At 46.4% G+C, this 23,752-nt stretch overlaps 2 protein-coding genes and 1 long non-coding RNA gene across 16 annotated transcripts in view; 2 read left to right on the plus strand and 1 right to left on the minus strand.

Moving 5' to 3' along the window:
• Positions 1-7,406, plus strand: part of NIPA2 (NIPA magnesium transporter 2) — a 29,731-nt gene extending 22,325 nt beyond the window's left edge. For all 9 annotated transcript variants that reach the window (XM_019010822.4, XM_019010825.4, XM_019010824.4 and 6 more), the window contains 2 exons: positions 307-467; positions 5,911-7,406. In XM_019010822.4, the coding sequence (XP_018866367.2) occupies positions 307-467; positions 5,911-6,545 (796 nt within the window). In that variant the 3' untranslated portion in view covers positions 6,546-7,406. The remainder of the gene's footprint in view (positions 1-306; positions 468-5,910) is intronic.
• A 1,719-nt stretch (positions 7,407-9,125) lies between these two features.
• The window catches only part of CYFIP1 (cytoplasmic FMR1 interacting protein 1), a 111,616-nt gene continuing 96,989 nt past the window's right edge, over positions 9,126-23,752 (minus strand). For all 6 annotated transcript variants that reach the window (XM_055363296.2, XM_055363297.2, XM_055363295.2 and 3 more), the window contains exons 24-31: positions 22,577-22,720; positions 21,554-21,644; positions 19,630-19,760; positions 14,840-14,912; positions 14,191-14,285; positions 13,132-13,370; positions 12,467-12,614; positions 9,126-9,853 (exon numbers count right to left, since the gene is read on the minus strand). In XM_055363296.2, coding sequence (XP_055219271.1) covers positions 9,689-9,853; positions 12,467-12,614; positions 13,132-13,370; positions 14,191-14,285; positions 14,840-14,912; positions 19,630-19,760; positions 21,554-21,644; positions 22,577-22,720 — 1,086 coding nt within the window. In that variant the 3' untranslated portion in view covers positions 9,126-9,688. The remainder of the gene's footprint in view (positions 9,854-12,466; positions 12,615-13,131; positions 13,371-14,190; positions 14,286-14,839; positions 14,913-19,629; positions 19,761-21,553; positions 21,645-22,576; positions 22,721-23,752) is intronic.
• Positions 20,121-22,202, plus strand: LOC129527060 (uncharacterized). The gene is made up of 2 exons (XR_008671917.2): positions 20,121-20,990; positions 21,521-22,202. It is a non-coding gene; the product is annotated as an uncharacterized lncRNA (long non-coding RNA).

Genomic DNA, 23,752 nt, shown 5'->3' on the forward strand with positions numbered 1-23,752 from the left:
GTTCTTAATTAGGATATAAATTTATACAAATTTGTTCTTTATTATAAATTTCATACTGACTTCTTGCAGTGGAAAGATGGTAAGTATACAGGTGTAGTGTATGATGAAGCAGATGATTCCCTAGAAATGTTTACATTTTATGATGAAATGTATACTCTTTTTTTCCTTGGCGAAAGCCAGAATCTTCATAAGTTCACAGTGTTTTAGTTTGATTTCAGTGATTTAAATTATGAGTTTTATTGATATTTGAAAAAGAAAAGTAGCTGATTATTTTAAAGTTCTCAATTTTTTTCCGCCCCATTTTAGTGCCATTCTTTCTTCATACTTTCTCAATGAAAGACTTAATCTTCATGGGAAAATTGGGTGTTTGCTAAGTATTCTAGGATCTACAGTTATGGTCATTCATGCTCCAAAAGAAGAGGAGATTGAGACTTTAAATGAAATGTCTCACAAGCTAGGTGATCCAGGTAAGAAAAAAGTCTTATTAGTCTTACTGTATTTTACTTTTTAACTTAGTTTTTACTTTAATTGAAATTTGATGAGCACATAAGGAGAGAAATTGTTCCACCTGGTAGAAGAACAAATTGTCGTCATGTTCCCTGCTCCCTCCTATCAATCCCAAGCCTGTGTTTCTACGGTTCTTTAACTCTGTGTTTGTAAGTAGTGTGCGTATATTGCTACTACTTACTTCCTTAGCTTTAGGCATTATCTGTTTTACCTTTTATTTACTGTACCTATATAGTTTTCTTGAGATTATTTGTTTACATTATCATTGATACATAACTTTTATTGTCATCTTAGTCTTTATTATGGTTGTTGTTCCTTTCCTGTATGATTTAAGTTTTTCCAGAAGTAATAATTATCTTGTTTGTGTAGTTTTTTATGAATCGATCAATGTATCATGAAACTCTTCCCCAGCTGACTAATTCTACTCTCAGTAATTTCAAACAAAGAGGTATTCTTTGTTTCATCTCTTTTGGAAATTTCTCTCAGTGCCTTCTGTGTGGCCTCAATCTAGGCGGGTGTCTCCAGGCTGCCAGCACAGCTGTTATCTGCATTTCTCTTCAGCAGCATCCTGGGGATTCCCTTCAGTTTGCTTTTTCTTGGATCCCTTATTTCCAGAATCCTGGGTTTGTGCCTTCATTTTGGTGTTGCCACTCTAGAGGAGACAAGAAAGGGCATGAAGAGATGAGATTTTTTGAGACCTTATCTCAAAATGTTTTTAACCTATTGTGACCACCGTCTTCTCATTTCTGATGTTGCTGTTGAGAAATTGAACAGTTTATCCCTTATCTTTTATATGTGACCAATTTTTTGTTTTTGGAAGCATGTAGGATGTTCTCTTTCCCCACAGTGTCTGAAATTTCCCACTGACATGCCTAGAGATGGGTCCATTTTTGTCCATTGTGCTGGGTGCCTGATGGTTCATTTTATTTTGAGACAGGGCCGTGTTGCCCAGGCTGGAATGCAGTGATGTGATCTCAGCTCACTGCAACCTCCTCCTCCCCAGCTCAAGCGATTCTCCCATCTCAGCCTTCCAAGCAGCTGTGACTGCAGGCGTGTGCCACCATGCCTGGCTAATTTTTTTTGTTTGTTTGGTAGAAACAAGGTTTTACCATGTTGGCCAGGTTGGTGTCGAACTCCTGATCACAAGTGATCGGCCCACCTTGGCCTCCCAAAGTGTTGGGATTACAGGTGTGAGCCACCGTGCCCCGCCTGATGGGTCTCTCTTTTTTTTTTTTTGAGACAAGAGTTTTGTTCTTCTTGCTCAGGCTGGAGTGCAATGGCGTGATCTCGGCTCACTGCATCCTCCGCCTCTTGGGTTCAAGTTATTCTCCTGCCTCAGCCTCCCAAGTAGCTGGGATTACAGGTGCCCACCACCACGCCCAGCTAATTTTTGTATTTTTAGTAGAGACAGGGTTTCACCAGGTTGGCCAGGCTGGTCTTGAATTCCTGACCTCAGGTGATCCACCTGCCTCGGCCTCCCAAAGTGCTGGGATTACAGGTGTGAGCTACTGTGCCTGGCCTGATCTGGAAATTTATGTCTGACTCTTGGGAACTGAATTGAATACTCCTTTGATATTCTTGTTTGCTCTTTGTGAGATTCTTATTCATCTGTTTATTGGAGTTCCTGACCTAGATCATTAATTTTCTTATGTTTTCTTTCCCTCATTTTACCATTTTGTCTTTTTGCTCTGCCTTTGGGGAGATTTTCTGTTTTTTCTTCCAGCCCTTCTGAGTTTTTATTTCTGCGGTTATATTGTTAATTTCTAAGAGTTTCTTGCCTCTATTCTTTGATTCCTAGTTATTTTAAAGTCTTTGTCTGCTAACTTTAGTTTTAGAATTCTTTGTGGGCCTCCTTCTGTGGTGGTGTTTCTCTTTTGGCTTTTAGGCATTTGGTTTTGCGTTGGCATTTTTTAATTGAATGCTGGATGTAGGATATTAGAAGGTGTAGAGGTTTTAAGTGATGTTTTTTCTTCCTTCAGAGAGAATGTAAATTTCTTCTGGTAGGCAGAAAAGAATACAGTAGCTCACCTTCACCCTGAAGGTATTGTTTTAAGCTTTGTTGGGCCTAGTTTCTTTCTAGTTTGCCTTTATTCTTTTTTTTTTTTTTTTTTTTTTGGAGACAGTATCTCACTCTGTTGCCCAGGCTGGAGTGCAGTGGTGTGATCATGGCTCACTGCATCCTCTGCCTCTCGGGCTCAAGCGATCCTCCCACCTCAGCCTCCTGTGTAGCTGGGACTACAGGTGTATGCCACCACATCTGGCTAATTTTTGTATTTTCTTTGTTTTTTTTTTTTTTGAGATGGAGTCTCGCTGTCACCCAGGCTGGAGCACAGTGGTGCAATCTCGGCTCATTGCACCCTCTGCCTCCTGGGTTCAAGTGATTCTTGTGCTTTACCCTCCCAAGTAGTTGCGATGACAGGCATGCACCACCGTGCCTGGCCTAATTTTTGTATCTTTTTTTGGTAGAGACAGGGTTTTGTCATGTTGGCCGGGCTGGTCTCAACCTACTGGGCTCAAGTGATCCACCTCCCTCGGCCTCCCAAAGGGCTGCGATTACAGGCATGAGCCACCACACCTGGCTCAGTTTGCCTTTATTCTTATTCATAGCCCTTTGGCTCTCAACTGATAGCTTCAGATGTTGGTTTGGGCCCCTCCACCTGAGAAACTGAGAGCTCCAGGGTCTGTTCCTCAGTAACTTGAGACACTGAAATCCCTGCTTAGTCCTGTGGCCTCCTGGCTGGGCTTTCCATTTGGCTCCTCTGACCTTGGCTGTGCAGCTTGTGTGCCAAGAAACACCGTAAGGGGAAATGCACACAAATTTGGGCTCACTACTCTATAGTTCCCTCCTTTCTGGGTCTTGTTCCATTCAGTCCCAGCTGCTTAGACAGCCCCAAATTCCAACTTGTTTTTACCTAGTCCCCTTAAGCTTAGGCCGGTGTTGATTGGCCTTTATGCCATCTCACCCCTTGCATTAGTAGTTGCCCCAAGGGAGAAGGCAGAGGTGAGTGCTGGGCTGATTCTTCTCTTTTCTCTGGATTTTGGCCCCTTAAGTCCTGGCTACTTTGATGGCTCTTTGATGCCCTCAAATAAATGTTTCTTTTTTGTTTGTTTGGGGTTTTTTGTTGTTGTAGATCCATCGTTTGTAGGTATTTGGGGTGCCAGGTCAGTCTGTTTCATTGTGTCTCTGAGGATATTAATAATAGTTTTTCTTGCTTTTCTGAGGATATTAGTAATTTTTTTGTTTTTTGAGGGACAGTTGTTTATTTTGAAGTTTTCCTGTCTACATGGGAGAAAGAGGCTTTGCACTTTTCTGTTTGTTTTGGCTTCTCTCCTGGTGGTCTTTGGCTATCTTTCTTTTTGTTTTTTTGAGACAGTCTTGCTCTGTTGCCCAGGCTGGAGTGCAGTGGCGCGATCTTGGCTCACTGCAAGCTCTGCCTCCCGGGTTCACGCCATTCTCCTGCCTCAGCCTCCCGAGTAGCTGGGACTACAGGCGCCCACGACCAGGCCCGGCTAATTTTTTGTATTTTTAGTAGAGACGGGATTTCACCATGTTAGCCAGGATGGTCTCGATCTTCTGACCTCATGATCCGCCCGCCTCGGCCTCCCAAAGTGCTGAGATTACAGGCGTTGAGTCACCGCGCCCGGCCTGCTGTCCTCTGTTATGTAAAAGTTGGGCTGGTCAGATCCCCAGCAAAAAAAGCTTCCAGTTTCATGGCTGGCTGTGGGCATCCTGGGAATTGATTGGGGGGAAGGATTAATGTCTGGAGGCATGGTTGACCTCAGCTTCCTGGAACTCTGTGGCACGGGAGGGACAGTCTCCCAGAACTGGGCAGGAGTCTCCTTGTTTCTTGAATGGACTTTTCAGCCAGGCCTCACTTTCAATCTTGCCTTTACTCCACTTCAGAGGCACTTTGTATCTTTTGAGCATTCTGTGCCGCAAACTAAATTGCTTTTTAATCTTTTATCACAGCGGATGTGTAGGATTCCGCTTTCTTGGATCTCTGTACCAGTTATTAGTTAGCCTTTGCTTTCTGACTTACGAAGGATTGTTATCTTCGGTCCTCTCTTTTTTTTTTGACAGTCTCACTCTGTTGCCCAGGCTGGAGTGCAGTGGCATGATCTCAGCTCATTGCAACCTCCACCTCCCAGATTCAAGCGATTCTCCTGTTTCAGCCTCCCAAGTAGCTGGCATTACAGGTGTCTGCCACCACGCCTGGCTAATTTTTGTATTTTTAGAAGAGATGAGGTTTCACCATGTTGGCCAGGCTGGTCTTGAACTCCTGACCTCAGGTGATCTGCCATCCTCGGCCTCCCAGTGCTGGAATTACAGGCGTGAGCCACCGCACCTGGCTTCTTGTTCTTAATTTTGTGTATTTGTGTCTTTAATAATCTATTACTGCTGGGCGTGGTGGCTCACGCCTGTAATCCCAGCACTTTGGGAGGCCAGAGCGGGTGGATCACGAGGCCAGGAGATGGAGACCATCCTGACTAACATGGTGAAACCCCGTCTCTACTAAGAATACAAAAAATTAGCTGGGCGTGTTGGCGGGCACCTGTAGTCCCAGCTACTCAGGAGGCTGAGGCAGGAGAATGGCGTGAACCTGGGAGGCGGAGCTTGCAGTGAGCCGAGATCGCACCACTGCACTCCAGCCTGGGCGACAGAGCCAAGACTCTGTCTCAAAAAAAAAAAATCCTATTACTGTGTATTTTATTAGTGAAATTTGAGGAAGGAAGAGTAAATTCATGTGACTTATCTGGGCCTGTTTCCTCGTCCGAAAATGCAGGTGGTAGTATTTGTGATAACAGGGTAGTTGAGTGCGAATTGCTGAGAAAAATGCCTGGCCCACAGTGCTACACAGTTGTTGGCTATTATCATGCTGGCTTTAATTCTCCATATTCAACCAGAACCCCAGTAGTATCTTTCAAGTTCTCCAGTTGACTTGCTCGTTACTCCAGCAGTTGTCCACAAATTTTAAGAAAGTTTACCCCTTTTAGGGAAAACTTGATGAAGAACTCTTGTTTTTGTGTTTGTTTTTTTTAAGCATCTATAAATTGTTGAACATTCAAGGCCACCTCATGGTTTCTCCTCCCTAGTTTCTGTCTCTGTTCTGATCCCACTGTCCCTCTTGCCTGGTGAGCTAGAGCACTTAAGTTGGCATAAAGTGCTGCTGCAAAAATGTTAGGGGTATAACAATTTGTGAATATGAAGCTCGCATTAATCTTCCAGTGTGTCCATCTAAGTAAATTTTTGTGGTTGCATTTCTGCTTGGGCTGCAAAATAAAGCTGATTTTTATTTCCAGGCCATACCTTTTCTCCCTATCAAGTTTATTATATTTTGTTTTGCATTCTGTTTAAGAACAACCAACCATTTGACTCATGTAACTTTTCTTTGCCTCCTCCAGGTTTTGTGGTCTTTGCAACCCTTGTGGTCATTGTGGCCTTGATATTAATCTTCGTGGTGGGTCCTCGCCATGGACAGACAAACATTCTTGTGTACATAACAATCTGCTCTGTAATCGGCGCGTTTTCAGTCTCCTGTGTGAAGGGCCTGGGCATTGCTATCAAGGAGCTGTTTGCAGGGAAGCCTGTGCTACGGCATCCCCTGGCTTGGATTCTGCTGCTGAGCCTCATCGTCTGTGTGAGCACACAGATTAATTACCTAAATAGGGCCCTGGATATATTCAACACTTCCATTGTGACTCCAATATATTATGTATTCTTTACAACATCAGTTTTAACTTGTTCAGCTATTCTTTTTAAGGAGTGGCAAGATATGCCTGTTGACGATGTCATTGGTACTTTGAGTGGCTTCTTTACAATCATTGTGGGGATATTCTTGTTGCATGCCTTTAAAGACGTCAGCTTTAGTCTAGCAAGTCTGCCTGTGTCTTTTCGAAAAGACGAGAAAGCAATGAATGGCAATCTCTCTAATATGTATGAAGTTCTTAATAATAATGAAGAAAGCTTAACCTGTGGAATCGAACAACACACTGGTGAAAATGTCTCCCGAAGAAATGGAAATCTGACAGCTTTTTAAGAAAGGTGTAATTAAAGGTTAATCTGTGATTGTTATGAAGTGAATTTGAATATCAGAATGTGTCTGAAAAAACATTGTCCTCAAATAATGTTCTTTAAAGGCAATCTTTTTAAAGATTTCACTAATTTGGACCAAGAAATTACTTTTCTTATATTTAAACAAACAATGGTAGCTCACTAAAATGACCTCAGCACATGACGATTTCTATTAACATTTTATTGTTGTAGAAGTATTTTACATTTTCATCCCTTCTCCAAAAGCCGAATGCACTGATGACAGTTTTAAGTCTATGAAAATGCTTTATTTTTTCATTGGTGATGAAAGTCTGAAATGTGCATTTGTCATCCCCACTCCATCAATCCCTGACTATGTAAGGCTTTTTTATTTTAAAAAAAAACAGTTATCCCAATACATTATCCTGTGATTTACCTTACCTACAAAAGTGGCTCCTGTTTGATGATTGGTTTTATTTTTGAACTATTAAGGGAAAACTAAGTTACTGAATGAAGGAAACTCTTTCTTACAAAACAAAAAAAAGGGCAGAAATCACCCCAAGGAACGATTTCTCAGGTTGAGATGATCACCGTGAATCCGGCTTCCTCTGAGCATTCGATGGCCTTAGCACCTCATCAAGCCAGCACATCCTGCCTGCTGTTGCAGCCTGGCTGGGTTTATTCTTCAGTTACCCTAATCCCATGATGCCTGGAACCTTGATTACCGTTTTACATCAGCTCTTGTACTTTTCAGTATATTTTCATAATGAGTTGTTATATTGTCATTTAGACTTCTTTGAACAGCTCTGGGAAATAGAAGACTAGGGTTGTTTCTTAAATTTAGCTCATAATAAAAAGTTGAAATGAAGTTCTTATTCTAAGTCTGAATGCTTAGAACAAAATGTTTATAGAATATGGTGTCTTTGTACCAAGTACTTTGCTTAAGAGCTCCTTTGGGCCACTACATATTTTGGTTTCTAGAAAATGTTTATGAAGAAGTTGATGGAAAATTGCAAACATATGCAGAAAAGGTGGCAGAATAATAAAAAAGGTCTAATGAACTCCATTCAGCTTTGAACCTATCCACTCATAACCATTGACTGGCCTTTAAAAAAAAGTATTGGCAGAATTAATTTCCACCTAGGTGATGGGAAGAAAGTGTTCGCCTGTTCCAGCCTGTGGCTCCTGCCTGGAGGTTACCCAGTGGTGCGCCAGCGCCAAGCCATCACTCCCCGAGGGCCTCCCCTGCCAATGGTGCTGGTATCCCATGCAGCTCACCACTGGCTGCATGGACACTCCCTTTTTTCCAACTTTATTATTGGCCTTCTAAGGAGCTGTTTTAGATGTTTTTTTTCTAACTGCCTCCTCCCATGCCATTTTAATACTACAGATGTACTATATATCTGTTTATATACTGTACCTACATCTGTGCTTTGTACAGAAAAGAACCATTTTCTCCCCCTTGAGGACAGAGACTCGTTTGAACATGCATAGGTTAATAAATAATAAATTCTTATTTAACATTTTATAGCACTTGAGATTGTCTTATACCTAAGGTATTACATATTTGGTATATAATTAAGCCTTATAAAACTTGGTAATTAAGTTACAGTAATTTTTCATCCTATTCTGTAGTTTCTAAGATAAGCACAGCTACCACCTCTAAATCTGCAGCAGAATGCTGGCCCCAGGGTTATTAATTCACATTACCAAAAGCATTTTTAGGGAACTTTTTATAAAGAAAGAATAATTGTTAGGCTTCATGTCACTTGAGTTTGGCAGTGTAACAGGATGGTTCATACACTTACTACTTTCTGTGCCGTGCATCATATGCTTCTGGTCAGTTTCCAAAGGCCTCCGGAAAAGTAGGCGAGGCCCGCATTTTATGGCAACTTGGCATCCATAGAAAATTTTAAAATTGGTGAAGGTTGCAATACTCCAAATAATGTAAAATGACTGCCAGGCTACAACATAAAGTGAGTTCAGTTAATCATGCTGGACTTGTGTTTATCTGTAGTATTCATTTACAATAAACAGGCATAGCATTTTTTTCCATTCAGTTAGGATTTTCAGAACCTCATTGCCTTAATACTTTTTAAAATATGGCTTTAGTTTCTCAAACATGTTCATGACTCTACTGGTAGTCTAGACCAATTGTTTTTCATTCTGACAGATGTGGACCAGCTCCAGCCATGTGAGCCCTGTGGATCGGGGACAGCTGAAGGCTGGACTTGGTGCTCCCGGTCCCTTTGTGCAGCACCCACTGGGCCTGACTGATCTCCTCCTCCCACATTGCTGGCCTCCTCCAGGTCATGGGCACAGGTAACAGAGAGGCACTGAGTAGCCTCTTCATATCCAGATTGGAGCAGCCAACACGGCCGTTTTACACCTCATTTGCCTGCAGAACCCTAAATATAAAGCTAAACCTGTGCTGGTGAGGTGAGCGGTATAGGGGATGGTGTCACGGTCCCATCCCACCTCAGCCTTACAGGTGACCTCCATCCCAGCTGGCCTGGTATGTGAGCTCAGGTTAGAGTTCCTTGCCAAGCCAGGCAGCACAGGGTTAGAGTAAATAAATGAACACAAATAGATCTCATTAGTTTTATTTCTATAACCTGTCGATCTGATGTCACGTTAGATTTTGTCACAACTGGATTTAGTGGAAGCAGGGGAATCAAGTTCACTATTTTCTGAAACACACAAAAAAGGGATGGGAACAATGACTTAGAACTAAGATTGCTCATAAAAGACCATCAGAAAGATCCCTAAACAAAAGCTAAATAGTTACAGTTAATGGTAACTGGCAAGGGATTTAATGCATTTGCTGGTATTAAGTTTCTTATGGAATGAATGAATGAACCCAGCAGCATTTTATGACACAGCTGCCAGAACATCCCATATAAAAACAATTTTGTAAGAACGTGATGGCAACAATCAGCAGCCAATATTCTCAAGAGTTCCTAATTACCAAAAGCATATACAATTTTAGTCTAGAAAAATAAGTCAATTTTATAAAATTAAGTTTTTAGATTGAAAAGCACCCCCTTTAACAGGTACAGAGATACTGAAAAATAGTCCCTAAAAATCTCACTAAATAGTTTACGGAGAGAAAGGCATGCCATGTTGAGTTACGGAGTGCAGTGCGTGCCCTCAGCTGCTGGCGAGGGACTGGTGGATGGGCGGCTGGAAGCAGCGCACATGCTCCACTGGCGTGCCCTCCCCGTCGCCTGACTTCAGATACTTATCCAGGATGGTGATGATCTCATCATTGAGAATCTGGAACTTGCGAATTCTCTCCACCATCTTCTTCAAAGGCTACAACCATGAAAGTGAGGATGTTTTACTATTAACACTTCAACATTTATTCTTCATGTTTCAAAATGTCAGGATTCTTATATTTTCTCAGAAAAATAATAGCAAACGGAATTGACACACATTCTGTTCTTTTTGGTTTTTTTTTGTAAGATAGGGTCTCACTCTGACGCCCAGGCTGGAGTGCGGTGGCATGATCACGGCTCACTGTAGCCTCAAGACATCCTCCCACCTCAGCCTCCTGAGTAGCTGGGACCACAGGCGTGTACCACCACACGCAGCTAATTTTTAAATTTAATTTTGTAAAGACAAGGCCTTATTATGTTGTCCAGGATGGTCTTGAACTCCTGAGCTCAAGCAGTCCTCCTCTGCCTCAGCCTCCCAAACTGTTGGGATTACAGGTATGAGCCAGCACTCCCAGCCACATACCATCTCTTTAATGCAACAGTTGGAAGGATGAATATATTTTGAATTTAGAATCCCTCTGTTGGCTTCATGCTGCTGTAGATTCATTCATGCGCACAATTGATAGGCCTATTCCTTCCACATCGGCAATTAAGAACCTACTGTCTGCTCAAAGCTGGGGATCTCCAGATGAAGATGTGGTCAGTGGAGAAAGGCCAGTCAACTAACACAAGTTTTAGACTTCCAGTTTGGAAATACTGTGACGGGATACTCTGACAGACCCTCCTGCTACCACAGGAATAAAGAACACGAAATAAGAACATACACGCAAACAAAACGCTTTGAAAAGCTGGTTCTGCCTATGCAGGTGGTAAGGGGGAAGCCAGGGCCTCCTCAGGGGCAGATGCCAACAGCAGCAATGGGGTGAGGAGCAGCCGGGCATAAGCAAGCGGGACCACACCGAAGACTCCCCAATGAAGCCAGGACCTCCAATTCGGCTAAAGCGGCCCTGAGTTGGTAGCACCCCATAGAGATGGGCAGATACAAATGCACGTCTTGGGGGAAAGCAATCTAAATTAACTCCAATTAAATAAAGACTCCCAAATAACCCAACACACAAGGAAACAGCAAAGTTTTAAATACCTCCAAGGCCTTCAGATACTAGAAGGAAAACACAGAATATAGAATACATGAATTGGATAAAGAAATAAGAGATGGAAGAAGTTAAGACAATAAAACTGTCAGTTACCAAGAAGATTTGAAGAACCTAACTGAACTTTAAAAAGTGAACTAATAATATTTTCAGAGTAAAAGCTCAGCAGATTAGAGCTGAAGTAAACAAGTTAACTAAGACACATGAATACAGTATCTGGACACAGCTCTGGGAGCCCCAGAAATGGAGGAGTGGGAGGTAGAAGGGCCCCTGAGAGAGGCCCATGACCTGGAGCCTGTGACTGCATTGCCTCCACCCCACGGGGCCTGGGCAGGTGTGGCTAAGACTGGACTGTAGGACAGGGAGAGTATCTGGGGTTGTCCAGTGGGCTCAATATAGTCACAGTCAGGGAATGTTCTCTGGCCGGAGGCAGGAGAGACATGGCAGAAGACTAGAGGCTGAGACTGCCCAACCCACCATTGCTGGAGGGGGCCACTTGGAAAGCATGAGAAGGAAGGGGGACCCAGTCCTACAGCTGCAAGGAATAATTCAGCCAACTGTGCATAAGCTTGAAGGCCTCCAGGGTGAACACAGCACCTCAGACACTGGCTCCATGAGATTGAGCAGAGGACCTAGCTGGGCCTGGCTGAACTCAGGCATCTGACTTAGAGAACTGTGAGATAATCAATGGTATTTAAACTGCCAAGCCTGTGGTGATTTGTTGTCATGGAAGCAATAGAAAACTAATACAACAGGGCTGGGCGCGCCTGTAATCCTAGCACTTTGGGAGGTGGGCGGATCACCTTATGTCAGGAGTTCAAGATCAGCCTGGCCAACATGGTGAAACCTAGTCTCTACTAAAAATACAAAATTACAAAATACAAAAATTAGCCTGGCGTGGTGGCAGGTGCCTGTAATCCCAGCTACTCGGGAGGCTGAGGCAGGAGAATCACTTGAACCTGGGCAGCAGAGATTGCAGTGAGCCAAGATCGTGCCATTGCACCCCAGCCTGAGCAACAAGAGCGAAACTGTCTCAAAAAAAGAAAAGAAAAAAAAGAAAACTGATACAACAAAGGGATGTGGAGAATAGAATGAGAAGGTCTAACATATGTTTAACTGAAGTCCTGAATGGCAAGAATAGGGAGAATGGAAAGGAGGCTGAAATATTTCAAAGATAATGGCTGAGTATTTTCCAGAATTCAACTATGAGGGATCCATAAAGCAACAAAGACGAAAGGCCTTTAAAGCAGCCAAGAAAGCACAGACTTCCAGGGGCCCGAAGACTATAGCTGCCAATATTCTGACAATGCAGATCCTGTAAGACTGGAAGTAAATCTAAGTACCTTGAGAAGGAAAATGGAACAATGAGTATTTTCTCTGCCAGACTGCTTTACTGGCCAATTATATTTAGATTCATTTTGGGAACAAAAAGAAAGTTTCTGTTGGTGGCACCTTACGTACTAGGATGAAAAACATTGCCAGAAACAAGAACTTATAACACAGAGAAAGTATACTTTTGCAAAAGGTCCATAGATGGTGTGAGATTTTCATCCACATACCACATTTTTAATAATCTCATCTTTGCCATCATGTTTCTGGACTTTAAGTAGATGGTAGCAGAAATCCAGCACAGCAAAACGCCGCTGCTGCCCAAGAAGTACGATGATCATACAGCCAGCCCAGTGTAGCCCATCACCAAAGCACTGCCTAGGAACAAGAAGCAGAAACAGAATGGGAGATGAGTGATACGTTATGAAGTCTTTTCTCAGTCTGTCTCCAGATGTCAGTGACCAAGCCATCTGCATTACTGTCTGTGCCTACACAGTCACCTTCCACAGCCAGGAAGAGAATGCCGGGCAGCAGGTGGCTGTTCCCTGGTTTTGATAAATACCTTTTTTGGGCTCTTCTGGTGTGCTGCTTCCTATCCCTTTTTAGATCATATCCCCTCTGTGATGAATGACTCTATGGACCTCCCACCTAGAAAAATGCACGCCCAACGTGCATACAATTGCCGTGGGTTCAGAGACTCCCTGAATACTAGAGTCCTGAGTCAGCTCTTTGGCATCAAGTAAGAATCCCCACTACAGGAGGCTTAAAAGCCGCTCAGTGAGTTTCTGGTCCACTTCCTGAGCATGGCTGGCTGCTTGTTAGCCTAACACGCCTCCCCTCCCCCACAGCTCCTCCCCTCCTCTGGGGCTTTGTCCTGCTCTCAGCACACACTTACTCGACTGTGAACTCGTGTGTCCCCACGGGAATGCAGTAGACAAACTGCATGGCACTCCACAGTCTGTGAAACTCCACACACTCGTCCACATGCATGACCCCATTGCTGGGCAGAGGCCCGCGCCAGATGGGGTCATCCAGAAAGCTCCGGATCCGTGTCAGGATGACCTCAAACATGGACAGGCCGCAGCAGAGGCGCTCCTTTGTCAGCAGGTCCCCCTCTCTTGCGATGGCAATTTGCTGCAGAAAGGACAAGCAGTGGAATGCTGTGGGCCTCCAGGCATCCAGCTACTCCACATCCTCTATGTCTCTTTTCTCTTGAGACAGGGTCTTGCTCTGCTGCCTAGGCTGGAGTGCAGTGGCACAATCACAGCTCGCTGCAGCCTTGACTTCCCGGGCTCAAGCGACCAGGTGCATGCCACCACGCCCGGATAATTTTTGTATTTTTTGTAGAGATGGGGTTTCGCCATGTTGCCCAGGCTGGTCTCAAACTCCTGTCTTGGCCTCCCAAAGTGCTGGGATGACAGGAATGAACCCCGGTGCCCAGCCCTGGAAAAATGTTTTGGGTGGAGTGGGTCTACTGGGAGCTAGTGTGGAGGCCAGGGATGCTGCTAACCATCCTACAATGCACAGGGCGCCCCAGCCCCCACCACAGAGTTATCTGGTCCAAAATGGCTGAGAAACCCTGACTTAGCATAAGCAGCTGCATCACTGTAGAACTCTACCCTGACACCTTGCCTCCTGGCCTAATTTCTTCTGTTCTTAAACACCTATGGGAAAGCCTTCTTCATGAAGGGCTGGACAGTGAAAGTGATGTCTTCTGTGTAAGCCTTACGTGCCAGGTGATGTGCTAAGCTCTTTCCAGGTGTTAGCTCATCTGAATCCTCCCACCACCCAGGGAAGCAGTCCTGGTGCACACCCCACTTGTAACACTTGAGGCCTGAGCGGCCACGCAGCCGCTGGACTTCACGATGCCTTCCAGTCTGGCTCCCAACCAGGCCACCTGGCCTGGCATGGATGCCCAGCTTGCAACAGCCACAGCCATCACGGTACACGTTACCTGAGGGGTCCCCAGTCTTTCAATCAGTGGGACAAGATGCAGCGGGGCGTACTTTGATTCTAGTCTTTTCATTTTGGCATCAAGTCTCTCCCCCTCTGCAGTAGAAAAAATATTTTACTATATTCTGCTCCTTTGTATGAAATGGTAATTGCAAAGGTTTACATTTGTTTAAAAAACAAAAGATTTTTAAGTTAACATTATGGATACAGATTCTCTTTGAAAATTATTTTACAGAACTGGCTCATTTAATATTTTAATTCAAACCGGCAGAACCAATTTTCTGCTCAATATTCACTTTTCATTTATTGAATATTCCAAATGTAATCAAAAGCAGAAAATGGCACAATGAGCCTGTACCCATCATCTGCTATAATTATCAACTCATGGCCACTCTGCTTCTTATATACCCAACTCCCTCTGCTCCCATGCTATTGATATTTGGAAGCAATTCTAAGACATCATATCATTGCAGCTCTATTTCTCAATCTTCATTTAACTAGGTTCTGTACACTCCTCATTACCCCTGGGTATGACTGAACAGGCGCCAAACCCACAATCTGCACTGGTCCTTAGCTCTCCGGTTGCACACAGTGGGCACCACCTCCACAGAGGGCAGTCTGGACTCCCTGGTGGGGGTCAGCAGGCTCACCTTTCACATGGACTCGCGGCAAGATGTTCTGGAAAGGAGCTGCATGCAGCAGGTCACACACTTCTTCTAAAGACTAGAGCAGAGAAAGAGAGGGTGTCAAGCTAGGAAGGGTATCTCGCCACAGAGTGCGATCTGGTGCTGAAAACCAAGAACTTCTTTGCCTTTTAGCATAAAATAAACTCTAAGTTTATTTTATCTCTGTCAAGAGATTTCTGGGATGATGGAAATGCTTCCGTCTGTCCTGTCCATTCCGGCAGCCACCAGCCATGCATGCCTAGTAAGTACTTGGAATGTGGCTTGGCACTTGAGGAAATGAATTTTATTTTTAGTTACATTTAATTAATGTAAATATAGATGCAGGTAAGACCCAGTGTTGAATGTGTGCTCTGTTTTCCAGGATTTACCTGTCTAAAAGCTCTCGCCCCATCCTTCCCTGCTAATTTGCCACCAGGCTCTTAAGAACCACAGTTTATGACAAGATCCCACCACACTGACAGAAGGAAGGGGCGTCTCCTGCAAACAACACAGGAGATGGAAGGAATAGGGGTGGCCTACCCTTGTGTCCACATCCACTCATTCCCTACAGAGCCCAAAACAAAGTTCTAGGCCATCATGCCGAACTGCTCTTGGGTCACAAGCTCCTTTACAGAGGTAATAAAAACCACACAAGGTCCGTTCTCCAGAATAACATACATATATATATATATATATATATATATATATATATATATATATATATAAAGAAAATGTACCTCCAGGATCATGAGGACAGCAGAACCCCCCAAGTCCACCAAGAACCCAAAGATGGTCAAAAATTGAGCAACTACTGTTCATCTTTAGAGATGAGGGCTCTTAGGCCACCAGGAAGGGCCTCTTCAGACCACAGTGTGCTCACCACCCCCACGGAGCAGGCAGAAGATGATGGAGCCTTCAGTGCCTCCGACCCCACAGCCATGCTGAAATCTTAAAGTCCCATAGGAGTAAAAGAAATGATTAAACAAAGAAACAGCTATCAGAAAATCAAGAAATACCGACAATGAGATTTTAACTTCTGAGGACCTCCCAGAGATGATGGCAAAACTAAGACCAAGAGGAAGAAAAGCAGACTTTTCCGTACTCATCAACGTCAATCCAGTGCCAGACGCCGGCCAGACACCATCTGCTCCGCTTCTCTTTCCCTGTTTCTAATGCAGCATCACACTCCATCCAGAAGCCAACAGAGGGCCAACTGTTGCCATGACAATGCACAGAAACCATGCCTTTAAGCTAAGAGATTGTCCCAGTAAATTCCATCCTGCCTGCTTCAAACTCTTGTGGTTCTATAATTATTTATGTCCATGAGTCCTGGGATGGACATAAATAATTATAGAACCACAAGAGTTTGTTTATGTGAAGAATGTCAGGCCAGGTGCAGTGGCTCACACCTGTAATCCCAGCACTTTGGGAGGGCGAGGCGGGAGGTCGGGAGTTCAAGACCAGCCTGACCAACATGGAGAAACCCCACCTCTACTAAAAATACAAAATTAGCCAGGTGTGGTGACACATGCCGTAATCCCAGCTACTCGGGAGACTGAGGCAGGAGAATCACTTGAACCCAGGAGGTAGAAGTTGTGGTGAGTCGAGATTGTGCCACTGCACTCCAGCCTGGGCAACAAGAGTGAGACTCCAGTCTAAAAAAAAAAAAAAAAAGAAAGAAAAGAAATGATGTAAAGAAAAGCTTTTGACACTTTATCTTATTTCCAAAAAGGGCAGCTGGACAGAAGAGAAACCAGCCCTAAGGGGTCCCTGACACTATCTCAATCAATTCCACAAGGCTGTCTCCCCATTAGGAAAGCTTGGGTCTCACCTCCCTGACCTGAGGCCAATGACCAGACAGGCATCCTCAGGCTTGGACATACATGGAGGCTATGGTTTGGATGTGGTTTGTCCCTGCCAAAACTCATGGTGAAATTTAATTGCCAATGTAGCAGTGTTGGAAGGTGGTCCGAGAGGTGATGGATTTCTTACAGGGCTGGGTCAGTTCTCCCACAATTGGGTTAGTTTTTGTGGGAATGGATGAGTTCCTGTGAGAGCAGGTTGTTGTAAGCAAGGCTGCCTCTCATGTTTGTTCTCTTGGCAACACCCGCTTCCCCTTCTCTGTTCCCCCAGAGCTGAAGCAGCATGAGACCCTGACAGATGGGCTGCCTGATCTTGGACTTCCCAGCCTCCAGAGTCATGAGCCAAATAAACTCCTTTTCTTTATAAATTACTCAGTCTCAGGCACTGCCACAGCAACACAAAATGGACTAAGATAGCAGATGAGATAGGGTGCGCCTTATGCTGTAAGTTCAGGAAAAGTCACCCATGAAAGGAATATTCCTGTATTCAATATTTAAAATTCATAACGAGAGATTATACTTAAAGAGATGCTTCCTAACATCTGGTTTTTAACAATTCACAATTATTTGGGGAACATGTCCTTAGAGCAGGGCCACCCTGGACACTGGCTTCTTGCTGGTCTGAGACACTGGTGGGTTCTCCATCTTGTGCCCCTCACACTCACAGTGGTGAGGGGAGCATGGGAGGAGATGCTACTTGGGGTCCCCGCCGAGCCTGTGGGTGGCCAGGACAATGAAGGCCTGGGGCTGCTGCAGTCCCTCTTTGAAACCACCTAGAGAGGGTCTCCCTAGGCGTGCAGGCATAGAGGGAGCCGAAGATGCAGGTCTGATGGAGGCTGTCAGCTCCCAGGCGTGTCACGCCTGACCTCGGACTCCCCTGACATGTGAGCCAACACATTCTCTTTCACCGCACAGGCTGGTGTGAGGCGGCTGGTCCAGAGGCTCAGTCCCCAGAGGCCTGGCAGTCTGACAGCAATGCCCTGAGCTGTGTACAGACCACCCTCTCCCTGTTCTTCCCAAACACAACTCTGCCTTTGCACAGCTACCAGAGACCTAAAGACAAGAGACTGCTTTGGGAAACATAGGAAAGGCCTCCCCAGGCAGCTCTGGAGACGAAGTGCCGTTCCCATGCACAAGCCAATACGCTTCGCCAGGGCATGTGGCGAACCAATCCCCAAACAGGGCAGAGCAGAGAGCCCTGAGGAGGGAACATGCTGAAGAAGAAGGAGCAAGGCAGGGAACACGGCAAGTGGGGACTCGAGAGTCATGTTAGAGCAACGATGAGCAAGACAACATGCTATGATGTCAGAGACAGACGCCTGGACCAGCGAGATGTGGCAGAAAGCCAGGAGACAGGCCGATGTGCCCATGAAAAGCTGGCAGATGGCAGGGGACACCACTGGTCAGCAACGGGAGGAGGAGCCCTTCAGCCACTAGAGGAGGGACAACTGGGTCTCCACAGAGAGAGAGAAGCTTCCTCTGCCTCTCACATTATACACAAAGACCAACTCCAGAAGGATTACAAACTTCCGTGCAGAAGGCAAAGCTTCAAATCTTTAGATGAGAATGTAAAGGAATGTCTTCATGACCCCAAGGCAGGGAAAACATCTTTAAAAAGATACTGAAAGTTCCATGTGCAGATGGTAGATTAAAAAAAAAAAAACACACAGAAAGTGCTAATCATTAAAAAAAAAAAGGCTACATCCAAATTCAGAGCATTTTATCAAAAATCACCACTATCAGAGTGAAAAGGTAAGCCACAAATGGGAGAAGAATTTACAATATGTGCAGCACATAAAGAGTCTACACAGAATAAGCTGTAGAAAAATAGGCAAAAGAGGCCGGGCGCGGTGGCTCACACCTGTAATCTCAGCACTTTGGGAGGCCAAGGCGGGTGGATCACAAAGTCAGGAGTTAGAGACCAGCCTGGCTAACACGGTGAAACCCCGTCTCTAGTAAAAATACAAAAAATTAGCTGGGCGTGGTGGCGGGCGCCTGTAGTCCCAGCTACTTCTGAGGCTGAGGCAGGAGAATGGCATGAACCCGGGAGGCGGAACTTGCAGTGAGCCGAGATCACACCACTGCACTCCAGCCTGAGAGACAGAGCGAGACTCCGTCTCAAAAAAAAAAAAAAAGAAAAAGAAAATAGGCAAAAGAACTCAATGGGGCATTTCACAGGAAAAGAAACAAGAAGACGCAACAAATGAAGAGATGCCCACCTCGTTAGTCACGATGGAAGGCAGGAGAGGGCCACCTGAGATTCCATTTCCCACTGGCTTTCCCAGCCCAGGAGGTTAGAAACTGAGCTGCTGTGATGTACAGGACGGAGGGACAGCCAGACAGCACCACAAAAAGGCGGCCAGTCGAAAACACGAGGCGTCCACTGTGCCACGTCCTAAGAGGGGGTGGGCTCCCAGGGGCTCCCCTTTCATGCTGGCCACTCGTGCTGTCCACCATGGGGCACGTGTAGCCATTCAGATTTAAATCAGTGATAATTCAGTAACATTTAGCACTCAGTTCCTCAGTCACACTGAGCCACACTTCAACTGCTCAGCGGCCTCAGGCATGCAGAGAGCCCTCCTGCGCAGCAATGCCTTATACCTTACAGGCACACCAAATATGTTCATTTAGATGTTGAAAACATCACATAATACAACAGTTTTATGACATTAACACAGAAAAACATTCTTGAGACAGTGAACTACAGTACATTTTTGTTTTTCAATTGAAGGGAACAAATTCAAACTAAAGTCTCAATAGCCACGAAAAAAAAAATGATGCTTTACCTCACTGCTGTTGCCACACCCCCACTAAAGAACCCGCCAAAGAAAGCCCTCCCCTGGCCAGTGGGGCAGGGTGGGGTGGGCTGGGGTGGGCTGGGGCGGGGAGGGGTGGGGTGGGGGGGCCACTCACCAGGCTCTGCTCGATGAGCAGGCAGAAGAGGATGGCGTTCCCCACCTCCCGCAGGTTCTGGAAGCACACCGTCTTCAGCTCTGCATACTCCACGATGTCCTTCAGCTGGTGGTGGAAGAACTCCAGGATACCTACGGTGGCGGGAGTGAGGTGGGGTTGGGGGACTGGAGGGGGCTGGGCCCTAGCAGCCTGGGTCCACAGCCAGGAGCACCTGCCGTTCTGACACCGCCATCAAACCTGGCTATAAGGACAGCCACAACGTCCCATCCCCAGCATCTTCCCTGCAGCGGTGGTTTATTCGCCACCTGGGCACGTTCTCCACACACCATGTGACCCTGGGCCTTGGCTTTGAAGCCTCTTTTCAACTCAACCTCATATCTTTAGGGAAGGCTATGATGATAGGAAACGTCACCACATGATGAACAAAGACTGCACCACATCCCCAGTGGGGGCAGACAAGGTATTTGACAAAATGCAATCTCTCTTCGCAGGCATGGAAGGGGCCACACCTAATCTGAGAAAGGGCATCTAGAAAGCCTGCAGCTAACTAACAGCACGCCCAACGGGAGGCCGCACACCAGGCCAGCTCCAGAGCAAGGCAGGCATCTCAGCGGCATCCCGGACAGCGGAATAAGGCATAAAAAGGCGCAAGGTGCAAATATGGGACAGAAGGCCAACGTTTCCCAGTCAATCTACAGCTTCAACTCCAGCCCAGACAGAAACCGGCAGCTGACCGCACAATGAACGTGGCATCAGGAGGGGCCGAAACTACCCTGGGAAGAGCAAAGCGGGAGGCTCAGCAGACCTTAAACCCTTGTCCCAGCAGGTCTTGCCCGAGTGCCCCTTCCCCAAGGACCAGCGGTCCGACACGGCCCCTCTGCTCCTCCCAGCTCTCAGCACCGCTGCGGGGACTCAGCCCCACTTGGCGGGGGCGGGGACGCTCCTGCACCTGTGTCATTCCCAGCAAGCTTTCCCCGTACCACACTGGGAAATGGCTCCCTCCTCAACATCTGAAATTTCCATCTCTAGTCACGACATAAGCATTGGTTTTAATCATCCCAGCATTCCTCCTCTACTTTCTGACAATAAACTGAAATCAGATTCTCTTGAGCCAGGGCCGTGCTGATGGCTACTTCCCCATGGTGGCTGAGGGGGACACCTTATCGTCTCCTCAAACACCAGCAACAGCCCTGGGGAGTTGCCAAAAAGCAAAAAGTCCTGAGCACGTGTTCAAGAGCTCAGCCACGCTGACTGACTGCCCATCAGGACAGTGCCTCGTCGGTCACCCACGTGCAGGCTCAAGTCGCTTTACAACACAAGGCTAGTGTTCAACTGTCCAGCTTTCAAGAAAACTCGGCCAGGTAAGAGACTAAAAGCAGTTTTGTTATGTGACAAAGGTCCTTGTCATACAATTTTATGAGACAATGCTTTCTGAGATCACTAAAGCTATTTATTTGCATAGCCCCAAACCAACCCACAGCAAGTCACGCGGGCCTGTCCCTAAGAGCACACCTGCCTGAGGGCCCTGCAGCTGGACCTGCAGATGGATGGGACGGCCTGGGGGCAGGGACAGGCCTTGCACCATCTCGGTGGGCCTGTCTCTGAGCCTCAAGTCCCTATAGGCCCAGCAGGGCAGCAGGACCCGGCAGTCGGCTCTCTTGCCTCATTGGGTGGCAATTCTTTCGTAGGGGCGCCCGAGAGCGTGGTGTTCAGGGGTCTGTCGTCTCAACTCTTGCAGGCTGACCTCTGCTTCCTCGCCTGCAGACAGTGACCCCAACACACCTCTTCCTGGTTGTAAGGTGCATTTGTCTGTCTACTGCCTCCTCCTATGTGGCAAATCTAATCCTTCTCAAGAATTTCTGACTTGAATTCCTTTCTGACCTCTCCACAGACAGCACTGTGAGCTCCACACGCCCGCACTCACCAGGAGAGCCATACTCGTGCCGGGGCAGGCGGCAGATCTTGGGCATCACCTCCATCAGCGTCTTCACGTACTGCAGGATTGTGCCTTGCAGCTGCCGGGGAGATGAGACAGGCTGCATCAGCCACCCAACTCCACTCTGCTAACGCCTGTGGCCGGCGCACACCCTGAAACAAGTCTGTTAGCAAAGAGCTCGGTAGCCAGCAAGGCTGCAGGATCGTCTGGCTGGGGAATAAAATCCACCCTTGGAGAGAGAGCAACCATCACCAGGTGGCTTCCCATGACTGAATTCGTGTTCTGAAACTGGACTCCTCTTTCAAGATGAAAGCGGTCCCGGGGTGCCACAATGAGGGGAGAGCTTTGTTGCCAGGTGTCTCCTATGGGGATGCACCCCAGCATCGTGAGCACTGCCAGCTCCAGGGTCCCCCAGGACGCTGTCTGTGCTCCTGGGTGCGGCCCCAGGCTCAGCTGTGGTGAGGTCAGCAATCCTAACACCCCCCAAGCTGCCACATGTTTTGGGACAGAGTCCCCAGCAGGTCCTGGAAGGATCTGTTTGGGTCACGGGGTGATGGCTGTGCCAAGTGACCAAACTCTTACATGGTCTCAAGTCACAGAAGATTAAAATAATAAAAAGGATGAAAAATTATAAAAAGTAAGTTATGTCTAGAAAACTAAATCCAGGCTGGCCAAGGTGGCTCATGCCTGTAACCCCAGCACTTTGGGAGGCCAAGATGGGCAGATCTCTGGAGCCCAGGAGTTCAAGGCCAGCCTGAGCAACATAGCAAGACCCCCTCTCTACACATACAAATAAAAACTCTGCGTATCAGTTAAAAATAACCTGGACCCATTCTCTTGAGTTTGAAAAGATGAGGGAAGTATCAAACTATATATGGTCAGAAATCTTTGAAGCCTAATTGAACTAATCCAGCTGTTGGAGAATCACAGTCCAGGCAGAGAAGACCCTCTGGCATGGGTGTCCCAGGGAATCCAGGCTGTGTGAAAGAAGCATGTCCAGGGAACACTCACCAGGCTCTTGACGACCTTCAGCAGCTCCTCCATGACCACGGCGATACCCTGGTAGCCGAGGAGTCGGCAGATGACTTGAAAGTGTGGAGGTCCCACGAAGTTCCGGTAGCTGCCGTAAATGCTGGAGTAGGCCAAGTTCAAAGCCTGGAAAACAGGGCACAGAGCTCTCAGCATGGTCCCCGCACACATGTGCAGATGAAGAACTGTGTGAGAAGATCACTCAACACACACAGGCTCAGGTGAACGGGTCTGAGTCTACTGACTTGTAAAATCTACTGCCCTTAACTGGTACAGTTACAAAACCTAGTTAGCCTGCCACCAAAAAGAAACCTGCTAAAATAGAAAAGAAAACAAAACCATTTGGTGTTTCAACATTTGTTGAATAGCCGACTCGCTAGAAGCCATTTTGAAGTCTAGAATGAGAAATGAATACGACTCAGAGTCTCCCCCTGCCTCCCAGTCTCCCAGCAGGATGCCCAAGGTCGCACCCTGAAGGGGCCGGGGGAGCTGCCTTCTCAGGATGCACAGGGCACCCCCGGAGCCGGGAGAGAGACCCCTGTGGGGTGGGAGGGCGAGGAAGGTAGTTAGGGTATGTATTAGTCCGTTTTCACACTGCTATAGAGAAATACCCAAGACTGCATAACTTATTTTAAAAAAAAGCAGGTTTAGGCCAGGCGCGGCGACTCACACCTGTAATCCCAGCACTTTGGGAGGCCGAGGCGAGCAGATCACGAGGTCAGGAGATTGAGACCATCCTGGCTAACACGGTGAAACCCCGTCTCTACTAAATATACAAAAAATTAGCCGGGCGTGGTGGCGGGCACCTGCAGTCCCAGCTACTCGGGAGGCTGAGGCAGGAGAATGGCATGAACCTGGGAGGTGGAGCTTGCAGTGAGCAGAGATCGCGCCACTGCACTCCAGCCCAGGTGACAGAACAAGACTCCATCTCAAAAAAAAAAAAAAAAAAAGGCAGGTTTAACTGACTCACAGTTCCACATGGCTGGGGAGGCCTCAGAAAACTTACAGTTATGCAGAAGGTAAAGGGGAAGCAAGCACCTTCTTCACAAGAAGGCAGGAAAGATAAGAGAGAACAAAAGGCGAAGCCCCTTATAAAACCATCAGATCTCGTGAGAACTAACTCACTATCACAAGAACAGCATGTGGAAAACTGCCCCC

This window comes from Gorilla gorilla, chromosome 16 (assembly GCF_029281585.2).
Source record: "Gorilla gorilla gorilla isolate KB3781 chromosome 16, NHGRI_mGorGor1-v2.1_pri, whole genome shotgun sequence".
Classification (NCBI taxonomy): Eukaryota; Metazoa; Chordata; class Mammalia; order Primates; family Hominidae; genus Gorilla; species Gorilla gorilla.